The following is a 23,614-nucleotide window of genomic DNA, read 5'->3' on the forward strand; positions in this document are numbered from 1 at the left end:
AGCGCGCCGGCCGGGCTCGGCGGCCCGTACCTCAGGCGCGGGCGGCCGCCCCGCAGCCCCCAGCCGGACCATGGCGACTGACAGTAAGTACGCTCGGGCGGCGGAGGCCGTGGGGTCCAGGGGCGGGAAGTCCTCCTCTTTCCGACGCCCACCTTTGTGCCGGGCTCACGGGAACCGCGGCCGGGGCGGGGGGCCCTTGCCCCTCTGCCCGTCACCCTCGGCAGCCTGGCGGGACTGGATAGGCACAGGTGGCCCTGGCAGCTTGTCCCAGCGGGATGTGGTGAGAGGGCTTGCGGAGGGCGCCGGCTTGCAGAGGACGCTGTGATGCAGCGGGGCCTGCCTTCGCAGCCCTTTGAGGGGTGCCCCCAGGCCCGGAGCCGACCTTTGGGGCGCCCTGCCACCCAGGCGCCACGAGTTTTTGGCGTCGAGTTCAAGGTTCGCCTCGAGTTCTGGGTTGGGATTGCGAGCTCGCCTTCTGAGGAGAAGAGTGGCTTGACTGCTGGGCTGCCCTGTGACCCCACCTGGGCCATGTTTCCAGAGGCCAGACCGTCGCTGGTTATCATGGACAGTGAACGAGAGGAGCGCGGGGAAGTGTCAGGTTAAAACTACTGAATAGAAATGTTGGAAGATGCTGGGTTGGTCTGCTTTTGGCATCTTGGCATCACTGCTCTGTTGGCTCAGTGCTTTTGAAAATGGAATCACGTCTAGGAAAGCTGGTTAAATTAGATGTATTGGAAGCTGGATTCGTGTTAGTGGAGCCTCAAAGGGAGGTCAGAGTAAAACCACCGGTCACACATGACGCATCCCTAGCATATAGGAGGCGTGTCTGAGCCCTTAGCATAGACTTGGCACATGTTAGGGACTTGAATGAATGAATGGTGTACTGGCTCGAGAGGCCCTTTGGTAGGCATTTTTGAGAGATGAGAAAGGCCAAAGATGGGATGGGGGTCAATATTTCTGCAGTCATTTATTATTTTTCTTTCAAACAAACTATTATCCCAGCCAAGAACACAACTTTGCTTTGGTGCCAAAAGCGTGATTTTTTATAGCCCACAGACTTGTTTCAAGCCTCTGAAATTCACTTCTGGGGGACCACAGCAAATGTCCTCAGTTTCTTTATCTTTAAAGTCAGGACAAAGCTGTTACATCCCCTGCACAGTGATAGTTAGCTTTAGGTACAGAGTAGTGGTTCTCCCTCTTTGCTATCAGTTTTTATGTGGAGATAGCACGCTCTCCTGCTTTTTAAATGAAAAAATCTGAATCAGGTGTTTACAATAAAATTGGCTAATCTGGGCCAAGCTTCTGCTTTTTTCTCTGAAGTTCAGCTCACTTTTTGTTTTGGAAAAGAAATTAATGGATTTAGGCTTTTTATTAACAAAGACTCAACAAAGAGGAAGATAATTAGATTTGGCCTAATTCTTGTATTAAGAAAAACAAAAGCAAGGGGGCTTGAAGTAGCTATAGGCAATATTTTTGCAACCCAGAAAGGCAGTGGGACCGTGTTTCATTGTTCATTTTCTTATATGATGGGCAAAGATGATAGATTTGGTATCCTAGAAAAAAAAATTGGCGATGCTCTGCCCAATTTATTTAGAGAAATGTTTTTCCCATTTCCTTACATGGTAGATTCAACTTGACTGAAGAATAAAACTTTATCCCATTAGTTTTGTTTGTTTATGGAAACCACTATAATGATATTCAACCAGCTTAGCTCTTGAGCTGATTTCTGGGTGCAGTCTTCATTAGGTTCACTGTCAGCCGAGATGGAGCTGAAACTCTGAAGGGTTCCCAAAGTGTGGAGGATAAGTAGTCCATCTTTGTTCTGACTCATAAGTGATGTGGGAGACTGACTCTGTGTCCCTACTAGGGAAATGAAGACGAGGGAAGTATTCTCAGCCTGTGTCCTGAAAAATTCTCTGCAGATCTTGACCATGTCTGCAGCTTAAAGTCCCGCAGTCCCCTTAGAATTAGCATAAAGGCTAACTCCTGAACTGAACTCCAGACCCTGAAACTGTGGCGCCCAAGGCTCCTTCCAGACATCGCGTTCCTTGGCTAGTTCTCAGCTTGGCTGCATTATAGAATTACCCCCAAGAGCTTTCACAAACACTTAAGCATCAGTATTTTTGTTTTCTTTGACATAGTCAATCTAAGACATTGGTGTATATCAAAAGCACCTGAAGGGTTTGTTAAACCAGATTGCTGGCCCCACCCCCAGAGCCTGTGTGTCGGGAAGTGGGGGTTGTAGCCTGAGAACTTAAGTGTCCGTCAAGCTCCAGATGATGCTGAAGTGACTGCCCTGTGCCTTTCTCGCCTCTGTAGGTGTGGCGTGGGGATGACAGGTGAGGGGCAGGTGGGAGCACAGAGTGACGGTCACTTCATCAGCAGTCCTGTCACCGGGTAGCAAGTACACGACCTCATGAAGATACATCAGACCTGGGCAGTGTGGCCTCAGGGCTGTAGCTGACTGCTTCCTCTATTTTCGTCCCCCAAGAAGTTGCCCCTGGTGAGAAAAATTGGTTCTAACGCAAACCTGAATCCTCTCCAGTCATTTCTGGAAGGAATCCCGAAGGACCTTCTTTATGAATACGATATGTAAATGTATATAAAATATGGAGATATTTAAAAAGTATTTGCCTGGCAATGTAGAAAGGTCATCAAAAAGAATGCAGTCAATTGAAAATGTCCTTACGTCTGGACAGCATGCTGTCTCAGAAAGAATGGAGAGTCTGAGAGCCTCAACCTGGTTTTCAGGGAGTGATGGTGAAATGGTAAGGAACTTTGAGAGCTTCAAACCAAGTTCCCCTTGGGCTATTCCTATTTTTATTTGGATAACTCAGGTTTGTAAGGTCTTTAAAAGGTTGAGTGGATTGGGAGGAATTGTAACAGAAAAAAAGATGAGGGCAGTAGGAAAAAACAAAAACAAAACAAAACAAAAAAACCCCATTAGCATGAGCAGGCTGTTTGTTACATAAAGTGGTGGTACTTAGGTATTTGACCTGCATTTCTTGATTTTCTCAGTAACAAGGATTCCAGATAAATGTGTGTTTCCAGATAATAGTGTGGTATTTTCCCCTTCTTCCATTTATTTCATTTGTTGCATTATTAATATTTAGTGAGTTTTTATTGTTGAAGTCACTGTAGTGTTATCTTAAAAGCGTAATTTCTCAGGAAGAGTAGGCAGGTTTGGGCAATGTTGGAAATATTTAACTAGATTATACCCTGGAAATCTCAGGCCGTTCTTGGGTGGGCAGGTCTTTGGGGCTGTTGTGGATGAATATTTGGCTTTGTCAGGGAAACATCTGGTCCCTGTCTTGTGGCTCCTGGCTTAATGGTAGGCCTTGTCATTTTGGCCGAGTCCATCCACAAGCTGATTATTGCTACAACCCTACTTCCCTCTGCTTGCTGGTCAGCAACCTGCAATTTCTTTCTTCCCCATCCTACCTATCCTATCAGCAACTTCCACTCTGTGCTTAGTTCTGGAGGATAGAAGGAAGAGAGCAGGAAAGGGAAAAACCAAAGGTAGGCACTCAGTGGGAAAAGGGTAGGAACCCCTGCCGAACAGTTACTCAAGATGTGAGGATTTAAAAGAAAATTGCTTAACTGAGTGAAAATGAACTCATACTCTTGGGTAAAACTATTTCCAATCATAATAATTATTAAAAAGCTTACAGATGATGCCAATAAATAGATACAAAATGAGTTAGAAAATGGCAACTTTGTGACCATCATGATAATAATTGATTTATGCAGGAATCACCCATGGATGCTAAACTATTGTGTAAAAGCTTGTAGAAGGCCAGAATGTTTACATTTTTGGAGAACTTCCCCACAGATTACTTAATAATTGCAAAGGAGAAAATGGTAATTTTCCAGTGCAGAAACGTGGGGTTCACTACCTTAACCAAAGCATCAAAATTAACATCACTAGGAATAGGGAAGCGGCTATCCTGTGCTTCCCGATCTGAAGTGCTGAGAAGGCTCCAGTGCCACTTGTGCCGAAAATGCATAACCTGATTCCAGTCAGGATGAAGTATCAGACAAACCCACATTTGGAGACATTCCAGAAAAGTCAGTGTCATGAAAGTTGGCTGAAGCACTGTTCCAGACTGAAGGAGACTAAAGAGAAAGTAAATGCAATAGATGGCTTTGGATCAGACCCAAATCAGGGAAAAATGCTACAAAGTACAAGATGGTGCTAATTGGCAAGATTTGAATATGGATCATATGTTGGATAATAGCCTTGTATCAATGTTAAATTCCCTAAATAGGATGTTTTTACTGCATTTTGGAAGGGAATGTCTCTCTTAGGGGAAACTGGAGTATTTAGAGGTCGGGAGACGTGATGTTTGCAACTAAGTCTTTAAATGGTTTAGAAGAAAAATGTGTATATAGGTGCATTTATATGTATTGTGTGTTACACAAGAAAAGAGATAAAATGTAGCAAATTTAACATTTGGTGAATCTAGAAGTTCTTTATGCTCTTCCTGCAACTCTTCTATAAATTTGAAAAACAAAACAAAACATAAATGACAACACTGGGATGCCAATTCTAGACATTGTGATCTAATACTATTGAGTTTACTTTTTGAAAGAAATAATACTGAAAGACTCTTAACTCTGGGCTCCTAATTCTGGTTGGAGATGATAATGTTCATGAAACTTTTTATTATGGAAAATTTCATATACATGTGAAAGAAGAGAGAAGGGTGTAATGAACCCCATGCACTCAGGTGAGCCAGCTTTAAAAACTATCAGCATTTGGCCAGTCTTATTGCATCTACCTCCTGCATCCCATGCACTTTTTTTTTTTGAGGAAGTATTTTGAAAGCAATTCTAAGGCATCATGTTATTTTAACCACTAATGTTCAGTGTGCTTCTTTGCACACTTTTCCTCCCATAAATCCCCTGCTGCTATTGCAGTTAAGAACAGTAACAATTCTGCACTTAGAGATGCTAGCATTTAGATATTCTTAGTGTTGCAGGTTAGTGACCAGAGTTCTGAAACACTGATTTGACGTATATAGGTTGTGTGTTTGTTTTAAGTTTGAGAAGCTGACTAAGCCTGGGTAATTACAGATGTGTAGAAGACAGAGACTGAGAAACTGCTTGTTCTTGTTTTGTTTTCTGAACTCCTCCTGTTTTTAAATCAGTTAAATTCCTGGAGAGAACATAAAGATGGGTATGGAGACAGTATTCTGGACCACTTTTTCTAGACTGAGCTGACATTCTAATGTTTTGTAATAGAAATAAGCCAGATCTCTTGGAAGTTGTAAACCTTCTCCGGAGCATGGGTAGATGACATTTCTTCTTGTAGGTCACTGAGATGTATCATTTAGTAATTAACTACTATTATTTAATACTACGGATTGACTAAAAACATGCCCATTATGCCACTTAACAAAGATTACCTTTACGTTAAAATGATGATAAAACTGATTGACAGCTCTTTCTAATAAATTAGGGAGGTATCTGAAGCACATATTGCAAATAAAATTCTTATGTGCACCTGTCACCCTTCCATTAAGGGACTTTGCACACTTGATTTGAGGCAGTTTAAATTTATGCATCGATACCATCCCTTAGATTGTCTTATTGCCAGACTATAATATTTTTGAGAGTTTTAATTTTAGGAATGCACTAAGTCACATTTTATAGTTTGACCTGCAAAAGAGTAAAGGTTAAGAGACATAGTGATTCTATCCACTCTTGGTGAAAATTTCCTTGGTTTATATACTAGTATATTTATATACTACTTTAATCATAAGCTATTACCAATAAAAATTAGATTTTCTATTGGACTTAGTGCAATAGAAATTTCAAAAGATTGATGAACTTAGTGTGGGATGGTGGAAGAGATGCCCACATTCTGACCCTTGCCCCGCCACTCAGTGGCTGGGTAACCTCGGGGAAGTTGTTTAACTTCCTAGAGACTTTGTCTTCCTCCACCCTGAGGAGTTGCAAGAATTCACTGGGATCGTGCATGTAGTAGGCGTTAAATAATTGTCTGTCCCCCTCGCTCCCTACAACGTCCTTCCCACAGTATGTGCCTTATGTTACAAGAACCATTTGACTTTCAGAAATGGGGTCTCCAGTCATTGATTCCACTTTCCTTTGTGAAGAATATAAAATGAAGACCAAATGGTCTACTTAGAAAGGTAAGGCTTGAAGGAAGAGACTCCAAGAGAAATCACCCAAAGGTGCCAAACTCAGGGTTTAAATCGAAGTATTAACCGTGATGCGTTCTTCCCCGATGCTCACTCTCTTGCAGGTGTGCGTACAGCATGCACAGTGGGAGTGTGGGCTTGTAACTTGTGTGCACACATACAGCCTTTAACAGCCTGGGAGATTTCAGTGCTGGGCTCTTTAGAGGGGCTCCAACAACTACCTCTTTTATGAAGATCCAGGAGGACTCTGGGATGCTCTCTGCTGATTTGCTCTCAGTGACCTCTCTGGACGCTGTGGCTTGCCCTTCTCATGGGCACGACTGATTGATGGCTGTGGCTCTGGGCGGATGTTGCTTCAGGGCGCCTCCTCAGAGTCTGACACCTTCCTGGCTGTGAAGTCTTCTAAGAGCCTGTCTAGTGATGTTGGTGAGCCTGAGGAAATTGCCTGTCCCATTACTGAGCTTTAAAAAGACTTAATCTTCTACTGATGTCCATATACAATGACCTCGTCTGCCTGCTGTCTCCGCTGGTCCTGACCTTGGCCATCAGATTCTGAGAGTGGCCTCTCCCTGTCTCATGCTCCTGCCCTGGGAGGTCCTCCCACTGCCCGTCTCCATAGTCCCTGTTTCTCTTGCTTCCCAGCTCTTTCTCTAACCTCTGTATCTGCCAATCTGTTTTTCCCCTGTTTAGTTTCTCTGTTCCTTTGAGTTTTGACTGAGACACACCAGCTCTGTTGATCTCAGGTTTGTAGAGTCCCCAGAAGCCAGGCAGCCTTTGATCAGCCTCCCCTGCTCCTCACAGGGAGGAGGCGGAGGACAGCCCTTCACCCCTCAGCCCCACCGTCCTTTCCTCAGCCTCTTTAGAGGTGCACTGACCCTCTAATGGGTCTATTTGCACAAAATCAATTGTTAGATTTTAGTGATGATAATTACCATCATAAGTATAGCCATATGTGTAATTTTTTATGTGTTCTCCCTGTATCATTATCTCTTGCTGAAAAACAAATTACAACAAACTTAGTGGCTTAAAACAACACACATTTGTCATCTCACAGCTCTCTAGGTCAGGAGTCTGGGCAGGGCTTCTGGATGTCAGGAGTCCACAAGGCTCTAGTGAAGGTGTCAGCCAGGGCTGGGTTCTTATCTGAAGACCTGAGTCGTGACTGGGGAAGGCTCCCCTTTCAAGCTCAGGTAGTACTGGCGCGACTTAGACCCTGACAAGACTCAGGCTCAAGGGATGATGGACTGAGAGTCTCAGTCCTTCCTGCTGGCTCTTGCCTGGGACTCCTTAGTTCTTTAAAATATGAGCCTCTGCAATATGGCCACTTATTTCTTCAGAGCTAGCAGGTGACAGTCTCCTTGCCAGATGGGTATTAACATCTTTGCCATATTCGGTTGGTTAGAAACAAGTTATAGATTCTCCTAGGAGGTGGGGACAACTGGGGACCATCTTAGACTCTGTCCACCGTACTCCCATGAAACTATTGTATCTACATCGTCAACTGGATTTTTGTATGGAGAAGCACATTCCTTGTTAAAACTTTAGATAACATTGCGGTGGTAGACTCTGAAATGCTAATTGCCTTTCTCAGGAAAGAAATTGTTCTCCTCCCTCCTCCCGGAGAGCTGATGTGCTGTAGGACAGCTGGCTGTGGAAAGGCAGCAGGAAAGGGTAGTGTTTGTTTCTGAGCCGTTATTGGGAAAGTCATGTCTGAATGAGATGCTGCTGCTGGGAGCTTGAATGCTTTGTGAATTCATTTTATGAAAGCTGTTACAAACTTATACAAACTAAAACACCCAGTCTTATTTTTGTAATAGTAAAGAAGTAAAGGAAGTCAGGACGAAGCTATGAAACTAGGGTTGAGAATTGGTGGAGGACATGGAGTAATAAAAATGAGGAGGATGAGAATTGTATCAAAGAGAAGCTGTTCCCTCACAGGGGCAAATGGATTTCATGTGATTTTATCCATTTCAAGTGATTGTTTTTGACTTATTAAGAGGGTGACAGATACCTGGAAACTGGACAGTTCCTGACTGCCTGAGTGTATTGTTCTGTGCAATGATGAACTGCAGGTTGATTTCTTGCTTTAAAATTATTGACTCATAGTTAGAGCTTAGAAAATGAAACTATTCTGAAGAGGTTTGCCTAATGGAAAATATTGATTTTGATTGCACAACCCTTTCTTGAGACTCTGAAACTTTGATTTTTGGCTTGCTACTTATCACCCGAAAGCTATTCTATAGTAAAAGAGCTGTAACCAGTCATTAGCTACTTGTCATTAAGGTAAAACCATCCGAATCTTTATAAATTGAGTTAGATCCCAGAGACAATCATTTGTTTTTATCTGATAAAGTCAAGCTATATAAAATGAATAGAAAGGGAGAGTCTGAAGTTATTTTCTTAAAAAAGAGGTGTCTCCTCCATTGTGGTCAAAATCATGTGCCATTTTTTCTTTGAAGTCTTTATCAACTCTCTCAAACAGAATCCAGCATTCATTTTACCTATGCCCCTTAAGTTATATCTTTCTTTTATCATCTATTCTATATATCCCTTGGGGAAAACATCTACTTTGGGGTGTATTTCCTTAATTTTGTCATTCTTTTGAATAAGCGTGGTGGCTTGCATAGAGTAACCATTTACATGTTTGCTCAATTCCATTTCTCTACTTTGAGCCTCTTCTTTTTCCTGGATCCCATCCTTTACTCAGTTCTTAAAGTGCAGCCCTGGGAACCCCAAGTGGTGGTCTCTAAGACTCTAAAAGAGGGTCTGCAGGGTCAAACTACTTCAATAATAGAGCTGACCCTCGAACAACATTTTCTGTGTGTCACCCTGTGCATGCTTGTGGGTAGACCCAGCTCTTGTCATTTTGTGAATCTGGGAGGTGAAGAGGTCCAGAGTCTTTCCCTTCATTGTTTGGGCTCTTGGTTTTCAGTACAGAATACCTTCCTTACCACCAGAGCTGACTGATTCCAGACCAGAGCCCCCCTGCTTTAGTGTCTCATCAGTTCAGGCTGCCATAATTGGATGCCGCAGCCCGGGTGGCTTAAACAACGGAGAGGAATGTTGTGTTGTCGTGTTTGCGCTAGGAATTACAATGTATGTACCTGAAGTCTCACAATCTACTTTGAATCAGTATTGTACCTTTTCAACAGAATATAGAAATCTTACCACCATTTAAGTCCCTAGCCACTCCCTCTCCTGTATTTTTTAGTTATCTTTTTATATTATATTCCAATTCTATTATGGACTGAATTGTATCCCTACAAATTTCATGTGTGTACTTCAGAATATGGCTGTAGTTGGAAACAGGGTCTTTAAAAAGTTAAAGTTAAATTTAAATTAAGTTAAAGTAGGGTCATCAGGGTGAGCCCCAATCCAATATGACTGATGTCCTTGTAAGAAGAGGAGCTTTGGACACAGAGGGAAGACAATGTGGAGATACAGGAGAAGCCAGCTATCTCCACACCAAGGAGAGAGATCAAATCTGCCAACACTTTCCTCTCAGACTTCTAGTGTCCAGAATTGTGAGAATATAAATTTCTGTTATTTAAACCACCCAGTTTGTGGTAAGTTGTATGTCAGCCCTAGCAAACTAATACACATACATTGAAACCCCCGTCACACAATGTTAAAATTTTTGCTTTCAACCGTCAAACATATTTAAAGAACTTGAAAGGAGAATTATTATGTCTACCCAGATATTTACAATCCTTGTTATTCTTCTTCATTCCTGATGATCCAAATTTTTCCTGGGTCTTTTATTTTAACACTTAAAAAACGTGCCACTTACTTCTGGCCTCCATGATTTCAGATGAGAAACCCACTCTCATTTGAGTTGTTATTCCACCATAGGTAATGATGTGTCATTTCTCTCTGGCTACGTTCAGGATTTTTGTTGTCTTTAGTATTTGGAAATTTAATCATGGTATGTCTAGGTGTGGGTTCTTTGGATTTCTCCTATTTGGGTTTTACTCAGCTTCTTGAATTTTTGGATTTATGTCTTTCTCCAGATTTGAGATATTTTTAGCCATTATTTCTTCAAATAGTTTTTCAGTCCTGTTTTCTTTCTCCTCACCTCCTGGGATTCTGATGACACAAATGTCAGATCTTTTTGTTATTGCTCTCTCACTCCCTTTTATCTCTTTTGTTCAAATTGAACAATTTCTGTTGATAGATCTTCAAGATCACTTGAAGACCTTGGATACTTTCTTCTGCCATCTCCACCGAACCCAGTCAAAGGACTTTTTTTTTTTTTTGATTCAGTTACTGTATTTTTTAGTTTGAATATTTCTACTTTTTCATTCTTTATATCTTTAATATTTTTCTGAGACTTGATTTTCCCGATTGTTTGAAGAGAATTTATAATTTCTTGTTGGAACATTTTAAAAATAACTGCTTTAAAATCCTTGCCATGTGACTCCAACATTTGTGTCATCTTGATGTTGGTGTCTGTTGATTGTCTTGTCCTTATTTGAGTTGAGATTTTCCCTGTTCTTGGTATGATAAACAATTTTGGGTTGAGAAACCTGGGCTACAGAGAGTGGGTTTTTCTTGGAGCTTTTTTGAAAGAAACGTAATAAAACATTTATTCCAACTTCTCCAGAAATGGAAATCCCCTCAACATTTTAATGTATTATTTTTTAGTCATTTGGTATCTACCATTGATGAGAAGCATAATTTATAATTTGAGGTAAACTATCTTTTTGGTTGATTTTAAAAATTCTTTAAAATTTATGTGTATGGGGTGGATTTTTTTCAAAGACTTTTTTTGTTTTTCAAGAACAGCTAAGGTTCACAAAATATTTGAAAGGAAGATACAGAAATTCCTATGTACTACCTGCCCCCACACATGGATAGCCTGCCCCATTATCAACATCACTTACCAGAGTGGTGTATTTGTTATCAAGGATGAATGTACATTGACACATCATAATCACCCAAAGTCCATAGTTTATACTTCAGCTCACTCTTGATGGTGTACATTCTAGTGGGTTTGGACAAATGTATAATGACACATATCTATCATTAAATCATACAGAATTCTGTCCTACAGAATTTATTTGATCTGCCTATTCAGCACCCCCAGCCCCCAGCCCTGCCATACTTACACTGGTATGGCAACCACTGATCTTATTGTCTCCATCATTTTGCCTTTTTCAGATTTCATACAGTTGGAATCATACAGTATGTAGCCTTTTCAGATAGCTTCATTCACTAAGAAATATGCATTTATGATTCTTCCATGTCTTTTCATGGCTGGATAGTTCATTTTTTTAGTGCTGAATAATAATCCATTGTCTGGATGTGTCAGGGTTTATTTATCCATTCACTTACTGAATGACATTTTGGTTTCTTCCAAGTTTTTGTAGTTGTGAACAAAGCTGCTATAAACATCTGTGTATAGGGTTTTGTGTGGACATGAGTTCTCTATCCTTTGGATAAATACCAAGGAATGTGACTGCTGGATTGTATGATAAGAGTATGTTTAGTTTTGTAAGAAACTGCCACACGCTCTTCTAGAGTGGCTGTATCATACTGCATTCCACCAACACTGTGTGAGAGTTCCTATTGGTCCATATCCTCACCAGCATTTTCTGTTGTCAGTGTTCTAGATTTTGGCTATTTACAAGGTGTGTAGTGGCATCTCACTGTTTTAATTCACATTTTCCTGATGAAGTATGGAGCATCTTTTCATATGCTTGTTTGAAATCTGAATATCTTTTGATAAGGTGTTTGGTCTATTTTTAATTGGCTGGTTTGTTTTTTATTGTTGAGTTATATAGTTCTTTATGTATCTTGGATAACAGTCCTTTATCAGATGTGTCTTTTGCAAATATTTTCTCCTAATCTATGGCTTGTGTGCTAATTCTCTTGACATTGTCTTTCATAGAATACAAGTTTTTAATTTAAATGAAGCTCACTTTATCAGTTCTTTCCTGGATCCTGCCTTTGGTGTTGTATCTAAAAAGGCATCACCATACCCAAGGTCATCTAGGTTTTCTGCTGTGTTATCTCCTAGGAATTATGCTTCTGTGTTTTACATTTAGGTCTGTGATCTGTTTTGAATTAATTTTTGTGACGTGTGTAAGGTCTGTGACTAGAATCACTTTTTTTTTTTTTACGTGTGAATGTCCAGTTGTTCCAGCACCATTTGTTGAAGGGAGTATCTTTGCCCCACTGTATTGCCTTTGCTCCTTTGTCAAAGATCAGTTGACTGTATTTGTGGGAATCTATTTCTGGGCTCTCTCTTCTGTTTCATTAATCTGTTTATTCTTTGTCCAATAACACACTGTCTTGATTACTGTAACTACTAGTAAGTCTTGTAGTCAGGGAACTTCAGTCCTCCAATCTTTGTTCTTAATATTGTGTTGGCAATTCTGGATCTTTTACCTCACTTTATAAACTTCAGAGTCAGTTTGTTGATATTCATAAAATAACTTGCTGGGATTTTTACTGAGATTGCATTGACTCTATAGATTAATTTGATAAGACCTGACGTCTTGACAATATTGTGTCTTCCTATCCATGAACATGGAATTATCTCTCCATTTATTTAATTCTTTGATTTCCTTTATCAGAGTTTTATAGTTTTCCTCATACAGATCTTGTAATATTTTGTTAGATTTATATTTAAGTATTTTTTGGGGGGGGTGATTTGTTTTTTTTTTATCTTGTTCAAGACATTTTCAATCTTAATTTTCAGCTGTCTAATTCTGGAAAGTTCTTAGTCATTATCTCCATTATCTGTTACCTCTTCCCCTATCCTCTCTGGCACCCTTCCCAACTTCTTTCCTTCTTAAACCTTATTAGACTTCACCATATATGTGAAGTTTCTCTTTCTGTGTCTCATATCTGTTAACTACTCATTCAGTCATCTTTTTCTCTTTTCTTTCTTCCTGTCTCCCATCTCATAATTTCTTCAGATTTGTTTTCCACTTCAGCAGTTCTCTTTTAACTTATATCTAGTCTGTTATTTAACCTTTTGAGCATTTTTCATTCCAGTGATAGTTTTAATTTATAAAATTCTTATTTGTTTACTTAAAAAATTCTGTTCCTTTCCCATGGTATCTTATTCCTTCGTTATGGTTTCTAAATTCTTTAAAAATGTGATTCCTTTCTAGTCTTAAGTATCAATTTCAGTGTCTGCTGATTCACTCTTATAGTGATTTGTTTCTTCATGTGGTCTGTGATATTTAATTTTGCTACTTTACCTTTAATGAGAGGTTCCTGTAAGCCCTGAACTGTGAAAGAGTTACTAAAGATAGAGATTTTCATGTTGTGTTTACTGGATCCCTAGGGATTTTACTGGTCTTAGATTGATCACTTTTTATGTTAACTATTCATCTGGGGTTCTTAAATTATGCATGGAGAAAAATGTAGACTTCTTACCTTGTATGAGCTTAGAATATCTATTTTTCATGGGTTATTCATTTTTAAACTCGAGGTCTGGGGCACTCAGCAATGTCTTTACTCTTTCTTTGGGCTAGTGAGCAGACTCTGTATAGTCTTATTTTTCACTTGTAAAGTGGTCTGGGCTTCATCTTGGCAGGGAGCTCTGGATGGAGCATGGATGCCTGGTCTTCATCCTTGTGTAGTCACATCACCCCTGAATCTGAGACTAAACCCCAGTGGACTGCTGAGGCTTTGGCTTTGGTTTACTTTGATTTTGGAATCCATCTTTTGGAGCTCACATATGTAATTCAATTTAGTTTATTGGTTATGTTTAATCTGGAGTTACCATGTGCCTGTAGTGGGAAGGGCACATCCCTATCTGCCCTTGTATACTGCATGGCTGGAAGTCTTGATTTCACATGTGATGTAGCTCACCATCCATATAGCCATGTATTCAGTTATATTAGTATATAAATATTCCTTGGTGCTTTGCTTTTTTTCTCTTTTGAAATTACTGATGAAACACTTTGCTGTATTCCAACTACCCAGTCAGTATTTGAGAAAGGTGTATGCTGTTTTCTGTATTAACTTATGGTGGCATACAGCCTAGCATCCTGTAAAACTGGGCATGTAGTTGGTAATATCTTTCTGTTTTTGAAGAAAGTGTTCTGGTTTCATTCTGCCTTAAAAAAACATACCTTTTATAAATCCTGATTTTTATTCCCCTTTAGCAAATGGAGATACTGAGATAAATTATTATATTATTTACTGTGACAAAAGTTTCAATGAAGGAGACAGTGTGTTGATTTATATTTATGGATGTTAAAAATCAGTTAATAGATTGGCACTTTGAGTAGCACAAAAGACAGCACATTGACATGTACCATCCTAACCTGCCTTTTCACTCAGTAGTGCATTGTGAATGTTGTCTCATGGAAGGTGATTGTTTTATTAATTGTTTTGTCAATCATCTTTTCATGGACAATTGAAAGATTAGACAAATACTGCCACGAATATAAGTGAATTTACCCTTTTATAATGTCTTGTTATTTACTTCTAGATGTGGAACTGCTGAGTTAAAAGATAGACTCATTTGATATTTTGATGTTGCCAAGCCGCCTTCAGGGAGATGGCACCAATTTGTACTCTCAACAGCAGTGCATTGATAACAGTCTAATAGAACTTTTCTACAAAAATAAATGGCCTGTAGTAGATAACCTAACAAAAATATTCTCTTCCCTGCTCACAGTCTTGTGTCCTACTTCTTTCAACTTATCATGTGCTCCAGCTTAGCAAGACCTATTTTTTTAGGATCTAGAACAGTGGTTTCCAGAGTGTGGTCACTGGACCAGCAGTATTACATCACATTGAACTTGTGAGAAACAGCAGTGATCAGAGCTTAAGCCAGACCTACTGATGGATAAACTCACACAGCTCAGCATTGTTTTCATCAGCCTTTCAGGGGGTTCTGATGAAGCCAAGTTTGAGAGCCGCTGGGCTAGAAGCAGTGTGTCCTCGTGGCACCCAGAGGTCAGCCCCAGCTCTTTACGCCCGTGTCCTCTTCATACAAATAATAGACATCCAATTCCTGGAGGCTGATTTATCACAGCCTCTTCCAACTCTTCGTTCCTGCTTCAAAGTGTCTCTTGGTCATTGCAGTTTTACTGGTGATGGTTGCTCACGTGTCTACATGGCAATACACAGAGGAGGAACCAAGTCTGTTTTTCTTAATGTGCACAGACACATGCAGTTCATTCACTTGAAAGACATTTGAATATGTTGACGACGGGTGGATGGTTTGGAGCAGTGGAAATTTATAGCTTAGTAACACTAACTGCTTAACACTAAATGTTGGATATGCCCCTTCTGGAATCCTTCAGCCATTCCTTTGCTGTCTTCTTATTTTTCCATCTTCCTCCCTCTGATTATCTTTTTTTCTCTAGAATGATTCAGCACTCTACTCCATTTGTTTCCTTGTCTTCTGTAATAACCAGGGATTTTATTGCTGACAAAGAAGCCACTTAACTTCTCTGAGAATATAGGGCAGCTTACAGAATCATGTGAGGGTACCAGGGAAACAAGCTTGGTAGCTGCTCAGTCACAGGTAACATGCATCTCTGTTTATGTCTGTTCTTATTTCTTTCATTAGGATCTTCTAAATTTCTTTGAATACATTTTCTTGTAGCTGCTAATATCCAGTGAGGCGCTTATCTTCTCTCATGAGTGCATGGCAATTTTCTGGTTGCTGTCTGGATTTCCCTGTCTCCCCTGGAGAAGGTGTGTGCATCCACACTGGTGAGAGTGAGCTCATGTGTAACTGAAAGGTGACATGCCCATCAGCAAGGCAGCTGAACCTGCTTTTGCTGAAATGTTTGACACTGAGCTTGTCTTTTCTGTCTTCCTCTCGGGAGGTTTGATCAGGGCCTTGAGATGGAGGGGGCTTCAAGTTAGACCTCTGTTTAGTGGTAACTTTGTGCTAGTGAGCAGGGCCAAGCCAGTCACAGGTTGATCTTCCACTAGTGTAGCTGGGGCTCCATACCTGAAAGCTGCTCAGGGTTAACTCAGGCCCTTAGGGGGCCTGCCTCTATAAAGCAGGGATATTAATAATGTGAGGATAAATTCCTCAGTAGAAAAATCCTCCAGGAACAGGTTTTCCAATTCTGTGTTAACTGATTCCTGGATTGTCTAACAAACCCTGGGTTCCAGAACTGTTAAGTACTGACAATAGGCTTCTGCTGCACAGAGCCACGCTGCCACCTTGTGGCCATTCTTGAGAACTGCACCTTCCCAGAAGTCAGCTTCCTTCCTAGATCCTAGTATCCTGCAAAGCTGGTGTCATCCTGGATTGCTTCTGCCTTTGGCTCTGTAAGCCAGTATGATTGGAAGAGATATGCCCCAGCACATACCAAAGGAAGGCTTCTAATAGTTTTCAACAGATAGATACGTGCAGGAAATTTCACTGCCTGTGCAATAGCATCTTGGCACATTAGATAATGTGTGTTCAAAGTAAGAATGCGCCAGTGTTGTTTACCAAAGCTGTTTCAAGGATGCTTGGAGAGATCTTGTAATTTTCCTCGGGATTTGAATGAGCTTTTGTAGTAGGTATTAATTTAGGTCAGTATTGTTTTAGTTTGCATTTCTTTATTTCTCTGAATTACATTGAATCAGTTGCCCAGTTGGAGGGAAAATTCGAACTCAGTCATTACTGAAGTAACTTGTCCCACTCTATGGGATCATATAAGAATCCCAGGCCAATGCTAGGCCACAAATTTTGGATGGGGCCCAGTCTGCTGTCCTCAGTTCGCTCTGTGATGACAGTTGGACAGTTTATACTGCAGCTGAGGACTGGGACGGCAGCTGGGGCGAATCAGGTGGCCCTCCCAGCTGGCCACACCACTGAGCACTCTGGGAGACAACGCAGTGTCCATCCACGGTAGGCTTTCTGGGGTGGCTCTCCCTGCTGCCCACCCATCCAGGCGCGGTGGAAATAGGGCCTTGGCTTTTGACGGAATACAATCTCTCAGACTCATTCCTTTCCTGGTCCCGGGGAGTATCCATGTCTTTTCCCTTTGGCAGTGGGTGTCTTCCAAGAAGTGCTGTCTGGATAAGGACTTTCATGGTTACTGTGCAACTTCCATGTATGACCCTGAAATATACAAAACCTTTAAAGTCTCCTGTGACTCTGGCCAAGGAGCCAGAGCTCCCAACACACAGTTGTCTGCCTTCTTGGGAGCGAAAGGGAAAATGCTGACAGCAGTCATAGCAGTAGGAGGAAAGCACAGATTAACATCTCAGTAGATCATTCTGCGCCACTGTGTTCGGTGTAGGCAACAGGCTTGAGGCCTCTGCACAGCAGAATCGTCTCTTCACTTGAATCAGTCCTAACCACTGAAAAGGCATTGTTTTATTGAGCTTTTGCCATCGGCTAAGGACTTTCTGGATTCTGGCAACAGGAGGATGACCTCCCAGTCATTCCATCATGAAAGCGAGCACTGAGTGCTGGGGGAGGGGCACATTCAAAGTTGCGTGGAAGCCCTGAAGGCTAATCATGATAATAACGCCATTTGATGGGGCAGGAAGAGTTCTTGATAGGAGGTGACTTCTGAGCTGGGCCTGGGGTAAGAGAAAGCATGTGCTCAGTGGGAAGGAGGTGAGGCCCAGTCCCCCGGGGCAGTGGGACTGCAGGAGCACATATCTGGAGCACCCGGAGTGCAGGGGTGATGGCAGGGGGTGGATGCTGTGTGACTCTGTGTGGTGCGCATGTGGGAATTATTCTGGGGACTGAGTACAATTGAGCTGGACTGGAGCCTAATCCCAGAGGACCTCATTTACTCTACTAAGAAAAATTTACCTTCTAGGCCAGCAAGTCCAGTTCATGTGCTGTTGCAGTGGATTCCTGTGGGTTTACTGAGGGAAGTGAGCCAGCCCCTCAGGCTGGCTGTACTTCTGCCTTTTTTTGTCCTGTTAAGAAACTGTAACCACGTGAGAGGGAGCCCGGAAAGGGGAGGGAGAGGTGAGTTAGCAGTTGTGGGACCAAACCAAGTTCAGGGGCTGAGCTCAGGCAGTGTGTGGGGAACATACAGATGGAAGAGACGACTTGGAGAGAGAATCCATCCAAGGCTTATAGATCTTAGGTTAGATACAGCAGGTAAAGGAGAAGTAAAAGATTAGAGAGTCTGCAAAATTGGGCAGCTGGTTCAATGAAACTCACATTGTTTAAAACAGAAGATAAGAGAAAAAGCACGTTTGGAGGCCACGATGATGTGTTGTTTGGAGACACATTTAAGATGCCCATGGGACTTCTGGACAGAGAAGCAAGGTGTGCTATTGGAAGTAGGAGTCTCGAGCTCGGGAGAGAGTTGGTGGTTTTTGTTTTTGGAGGCATTGGTGAGCGGGCTTTAGGGAAGTGGCACAAGTGAGGAAGGTCACTCGGGGGAGTGCGTGGGGCTTGCATCCTGCTAACCCTCCGAACGAACAGGAGAGGAGGTGGCTGGACCTGCATAATCGTAGCTCTTAACATTCTGCTTCAGGTTCTTAAGGGGTTCTCCTGTTTTTGGTTCCACTTTGTACATGTTTGGAAAATAATCTACAAAAACAAGCTGCGCTTGCAAGGACTTTATGATTTGCAAAAATTAAAAAAAGATGGGCGGGGGGAACATAATTCCACTTGGTCAACTTAACTCGCTTTCTTTATCTTCCCTCCCTCACTCCCCTTTCCTCCCCACCTTGTCCAAGCTGTTCCACTTTGCCATGTGTTACTGGTAATGAGTTGCAGGATAATGCAATTTTAACTTGCTTTCTCCTAAGTATTTGAGTTCAAAACTCCTATATCTGAAGAAATTTGGTTGGGGTCATTCATAAAATCTTTCTATCTTAAAAAAAATTTAAAAAGCAGGGAGGGCAAAGCTGTAGGGGTACCACTGTTGATGAATAGGCGAACTGTCCCAAGAGAGACCAGGAAAGAGGAGGCGGGGTGGGGGGCGGCGGTTAGGAGTGAAGCCCAGGGAGAGTGTGGTCCCAGAAGGCAAAGGTGGACGCTTTCAGTGTCATAAAGCCGAGAGATGAGACAGGATGAGTGAGGCAAGAACCTTCAGATGGCTGTGACAGGGCGAGGCAGTTTTCCCAGCGTGGTGTGATGGCAGCTGGCGCAGCCGGCTCAGAGTAATTAGGGTGGAGAGGGAGGTGCAGAGGCAGAGCTGGTGAATAAAGGAAGTCCTGCCAAGAAATTTGTCAGAGAAGCAAAGGAGATGAGAGGGCAGCGTAGCCTTCAAATATGCGATTGAAGAGGAATTGGGGTATATTTAAAGCCTTGGGGGGAAGCCAGAGGAAGGGACAGGTTGAAGATGTGACCAACAAGGGAAAATTAATGGTGCTGTCACAGATGAGAGGGAGGCAGTGGGATTAGGTTGGCCCGGGGTTCTCTGTCATTTGGAACCTGTCTGGGGACTAGGGACCAAACTGACTTCAGACTCTACTGAAATGGGGTGGAAACGCCCTGGCATCTTCCTGGTCTCACCGAGAGCTGATATGGGAGGTGCCGGAAGGTCTCCCGGGCTTACCTGGAGGCGGTAGAGTGGCCTCCCTGAACTGTCCAGGGTCCTTGGGAGGGGCCCATAGGTAATTCAGGTTAAAAAAAAAAAAGATCATGGAGCATCCACTCTGAGCAGTCATCGTGTTAGGACACACTTACAGCTGCGTCCCAGGCTTTTGTTTCCCATCAAAGAGAATTCTTGGCAGCTCCCGGCTACCCGGGTTTGGTTCTAAGAAGGAATGACTTTATCTTTTGTCACTGCTTTTGTCTTCAGCAGTATGTAATTAGAAGCAGTGGGGAATTCTCAGATTTTAAACTTTCATTTAGAAGTAGTTTTGGAATAGCAGAGTCAGAGGAACTTGAAATCCTTTAATTTTAACGGATTGAAATGGAAAAAAAATGTTTTTCCAATTTTATAATGTCTGCCCAATAACTAGATTGCAAACGTTTTGAGGAAAGGGATTCTCTTCTGTTCATATCTTTGGTGTTCTTTGCGTCAGATGCACTTGACAAAAATCTTTTGCTTTGGTTGGAATGAGAAAGGTCTCTCGTGCTTCTGTTCACCCTCGTATGCGTTGGTGATAATTAGTGAAACTGAATGTTCCTCTGATGACTCTGGTGGCCAACATTATGTTCTTTTTTTGACTTAGTGACAGGGTTGGCTGTTAGGAAAATGACAGTTGCTTTGAAGGATTTCTTGAAACCGCAAGACATCTTTTTTACATGAAAGAAAATTAATTAGGATTTTTTTTTTTTGGAGTCAAGTTGATACCCCACACCTAGAGTTTTATTCCCTGTTGAATTACCCATGATTTGAAGTGTCAAGTGTGACTTTTCACTGTTCTTTCGTGGCCCCACACAAACCCAGTTTTAAAGGGAGAAGAACTGAAAACATTTTGGACCCTCGAGGTGCGGGGCCCCTTACCCACTGTCTCTGTTGTGATATCAGCGTCCTGTTTTAATCCACAGGGGAAAGCCTACATTTTGCCGATGAGGAAACTCAAGCATAGAGAACAAATAAGTTAATTAGGAATTGACCTAAAGTTAATAAAAAACTGTTGCTTTTTTTTCCCCAGTGCATGGTGATGGCCATGCGCAGCCAGTACCTGCCCAGTCCCACCCCCCTCTGTGTATGAGAAAGGGCCCCGGGGCCTTACTTGGGTCTGTCTCATGGTGGTGATAGTTCTAGCGCCTGCTTCTTAACTTAAGGGCTCTTTCTTGGCGTTTTCTCTCATCACACTTGCTTTCATAGGAAGCAGAGGAGGCTGGGTTATATGAACTGTGAGTGCTTGTTTGAGTAAATATTCTTCTCTCCCTGAAAAGACCCAGATAAATGTATTGATTGTTAGCTTAGCGTCCAGAAAGCTTTTCTCTTTTCATAATTCATTAACTCCAGATCAAAACCAAAGTCCTTGAAGTTGAGAGGCAACGCAGGGAGAGGCCATATTTGCACTGCCAGACTCTCTTCAGTGCTCCCCGAATCCAGGTTAACTTCCTAAGTAGAGGTAAAGGAACAGGCTCATCTTACGCCTATTGGTGGATTAATTAAACTATACCTGGATGGAGCTGCAGGTGTATATAGTGATGATTATTAAGCAATTAAAAACTATTCTGAAAAATAGTTTAAGAGTAGAGTGGTATGTTGTTATTTATTTATCAATTATAATATCCTGGCAAGATTTTTATACTTCTTAGTGTCACTGGAACAGAATCCAGCAGATCCCATGAATAGGGATCCAGTCCTTTTGCAAGAAACCTGAGTGGTTTGAATAAATCTAAAACTGACACAGCTGAAAAAAAGCTCTCACAACTAACATCAAATTAACACATGAATTTTATATCTTCCTATTCAAATGTTATCCCAAAAGTCCTCAGAGGATATGAGAAGGAAGAGCCAGGAACGGGCCCGGTGTAGGCGAAGAAGAGCAAGGAGGCCCGGGCACCCGGAGAAAGCGAGTGACAGGGAGAGTCGGCGAGACACTGGAGGGCCTGAGGGGGATTCTTCACGCGTGGGCTCATTTCTGAGCTCTCTGTTCTGTTCCGTTGGTCTGTGTGTCTGTTTTTATGCCAGTACCATACAGTTTTTCATTAGAGTGTACAAATGACTGGCATAATTCACTACTAATATTCTCCCGTTACCCTGTTAAAATCCATAGGATTCCTGGAGATGTTCCTTTCCTCATTTCTGAGAATGATAATTTGTCTTCTCTTTTGAATTTTGATCAGCCTGGTTAGAAGTTTATCAGTTTCATTGTTTTTATCAAACAGCTTTGGTTTCAGTGATTTTCTTTTCTTTTTTTTTTTTGGTGCATTGATTTTCAGCTTTCACCTTTTTAATGCCTTTCATCTTCTTGCTTTAGTTATGCGTTGCTCTTATTTATCCAGTGTCTTAGGATGGAAGCATTGATTCTAAATCTTTGTATTTTTATAATATAAGCAGTAGTCTGGCTGCATCCCACAACTTTTTATACATTTGGCCTTCATTTTCATTCAGTTCAACATAGTTTCTAATTGCTTTTGTGGCTTATTTCAGTGGGATATTTTAGAGTGTCCTCTTTAGTTTCCAGACATTTGGAATCCTTCTTGTTATTGGCTTCATACTTCACTCTGTGTAATCACATGACGTACTTTGTGTGAGGTGAGTCCATTTAAATTTATTGAGACTTGCTCTGTTGCCCAGATGATGGTCTTGGTTAGTAAGACTAAGAATGGTAAGAATGTGTGTTTTTGTTGCTGCTGTTGGGAGGAGTGGTGTATAAATGCCGGTTAGGTTAATTTGTTAGGCAGTATTTTGGTAATGTTTTACATCCATCTTGAATTTCTGCCTACTTTTTCTATTAATCATTGAAATTGAGTATTGAAATTTCCAACTGTAATTATGAATTTGTCTACTTATCCTTCTAATTCCATCAGTTTTTGTTTCATGCATCTTGAAGCTTTTTTATTATCTGAATACACATCCAGGATTGTTAGGTGCTCCTGATGAACTCACCTCTTTATCATTATGAAATGATCCTTTTTTTTTTTTCCGGTAATATTCCTTATTCTGAAATCTACATTGATCTTTGTGTAGTCACTAAGCTTTCTTTTGGTTAGTGATTATCTTTTTCTTCCTTTTTTTTTTTTTTTCTCTTCCCACTTAATAATCTTTCTGTTTTTTGGTTTTTTTTTTTAACTTAAAGTGAGTTCCTTGTAGATAGCATACATGGTTGAGTTTTGCTTTTTATCTGATCTTACAATCTGTTTTTTAGTTGGTGAATTTAGGCCATTTCTCTTTAACGTAATTGTTACTGTTGGATTTAAATCTACTATCTTACTATTTTCTATTTATCTTATCTATTCTTTGTTCTCTGTTTCTGGCCTTCTTTTAGATGAGTATTATGTTTCTGTTTTAGTTTTTTATTTCTAATTAGCTATACCTTTTTTTTTGTTTAGTAGTTGCTTTAGAGTTAACAGTATATTTTAAAAATTTATCACAGTCCACCTTCAAATAATAGTATAGTCCTTTCCATAGATGGTAAGAACCTGAGAACTGTACAGTCACCTCCCCTCTCTTGTTTATGATTATTTTACCACTAGATGTGTTACGTACCCAAAAATACATTGTTATTATCTTTGCTTTAAAATGATCTTGTGAACAAATTAAAAAAATTTTAAATTACTTTTATCCCCATTTTCACTATTTCCAACGTTCCTCATTTTTTTCTGTAGATCCAGATATCCATCTGGCGTTATTGTCCTTCGATTGAAGGATATCCTTTAACACATGCAGGGATTCTTATGATATAGTCGTCTATATTTTGTATGTCTGTAAGTCTTTACTGCGTCTGTCATTTTTAAAAGATTTTTTATTGAAGTACAGTCAATTACAATGTGTCAGTTTCTAGTACACAGCACCATGTCCCAGTCATGCATATGCATACGTATATTCGCTGCACTTGTCATTTTTGAAGGAAGTTTTTGCTAGGTATAGAATTCTAGTTCAGCAGCTTTTTTTGTTCATTGCTTTAAAGTTGTTGCAGTGTCT

At 41.1% G+C, this 23,614-nt stretch overlaps 1 protein-coding gene across 1 annotated transcript in view; it reads left to right on the forward strand.

Moving 5' to 3' along the window:
* SYT16 (synaptotagmin 16) overlaps nt 1-23,614 on the forward strand; it is a 217,838-nt gene continuing 194,224 nt past the window's right edge. The window contains exon 1 of the mRNA XM_072963177.1: nt 1-83. Within this exon, the coding sequence (XP_072819278.1) occupies nt 71-83 (13 nt within the window). The 5' untranslated portion in view covers nt 1-70. The remainder of the gene's footprint in view (nt 84-23,614) is intronic.

Source organism: Vicugna pacos, chromosome 6 (assembly GCF_048564905.1).
Source record: "Vicugna pacos chromosome 6, VicPac4, whole genome shotgun sequence".
NCBI lineage: Eukaryota > Metazoa > Chordata > Mammalia > Artiodactyla > Camelidae > Vicugna > Vicugna pacos.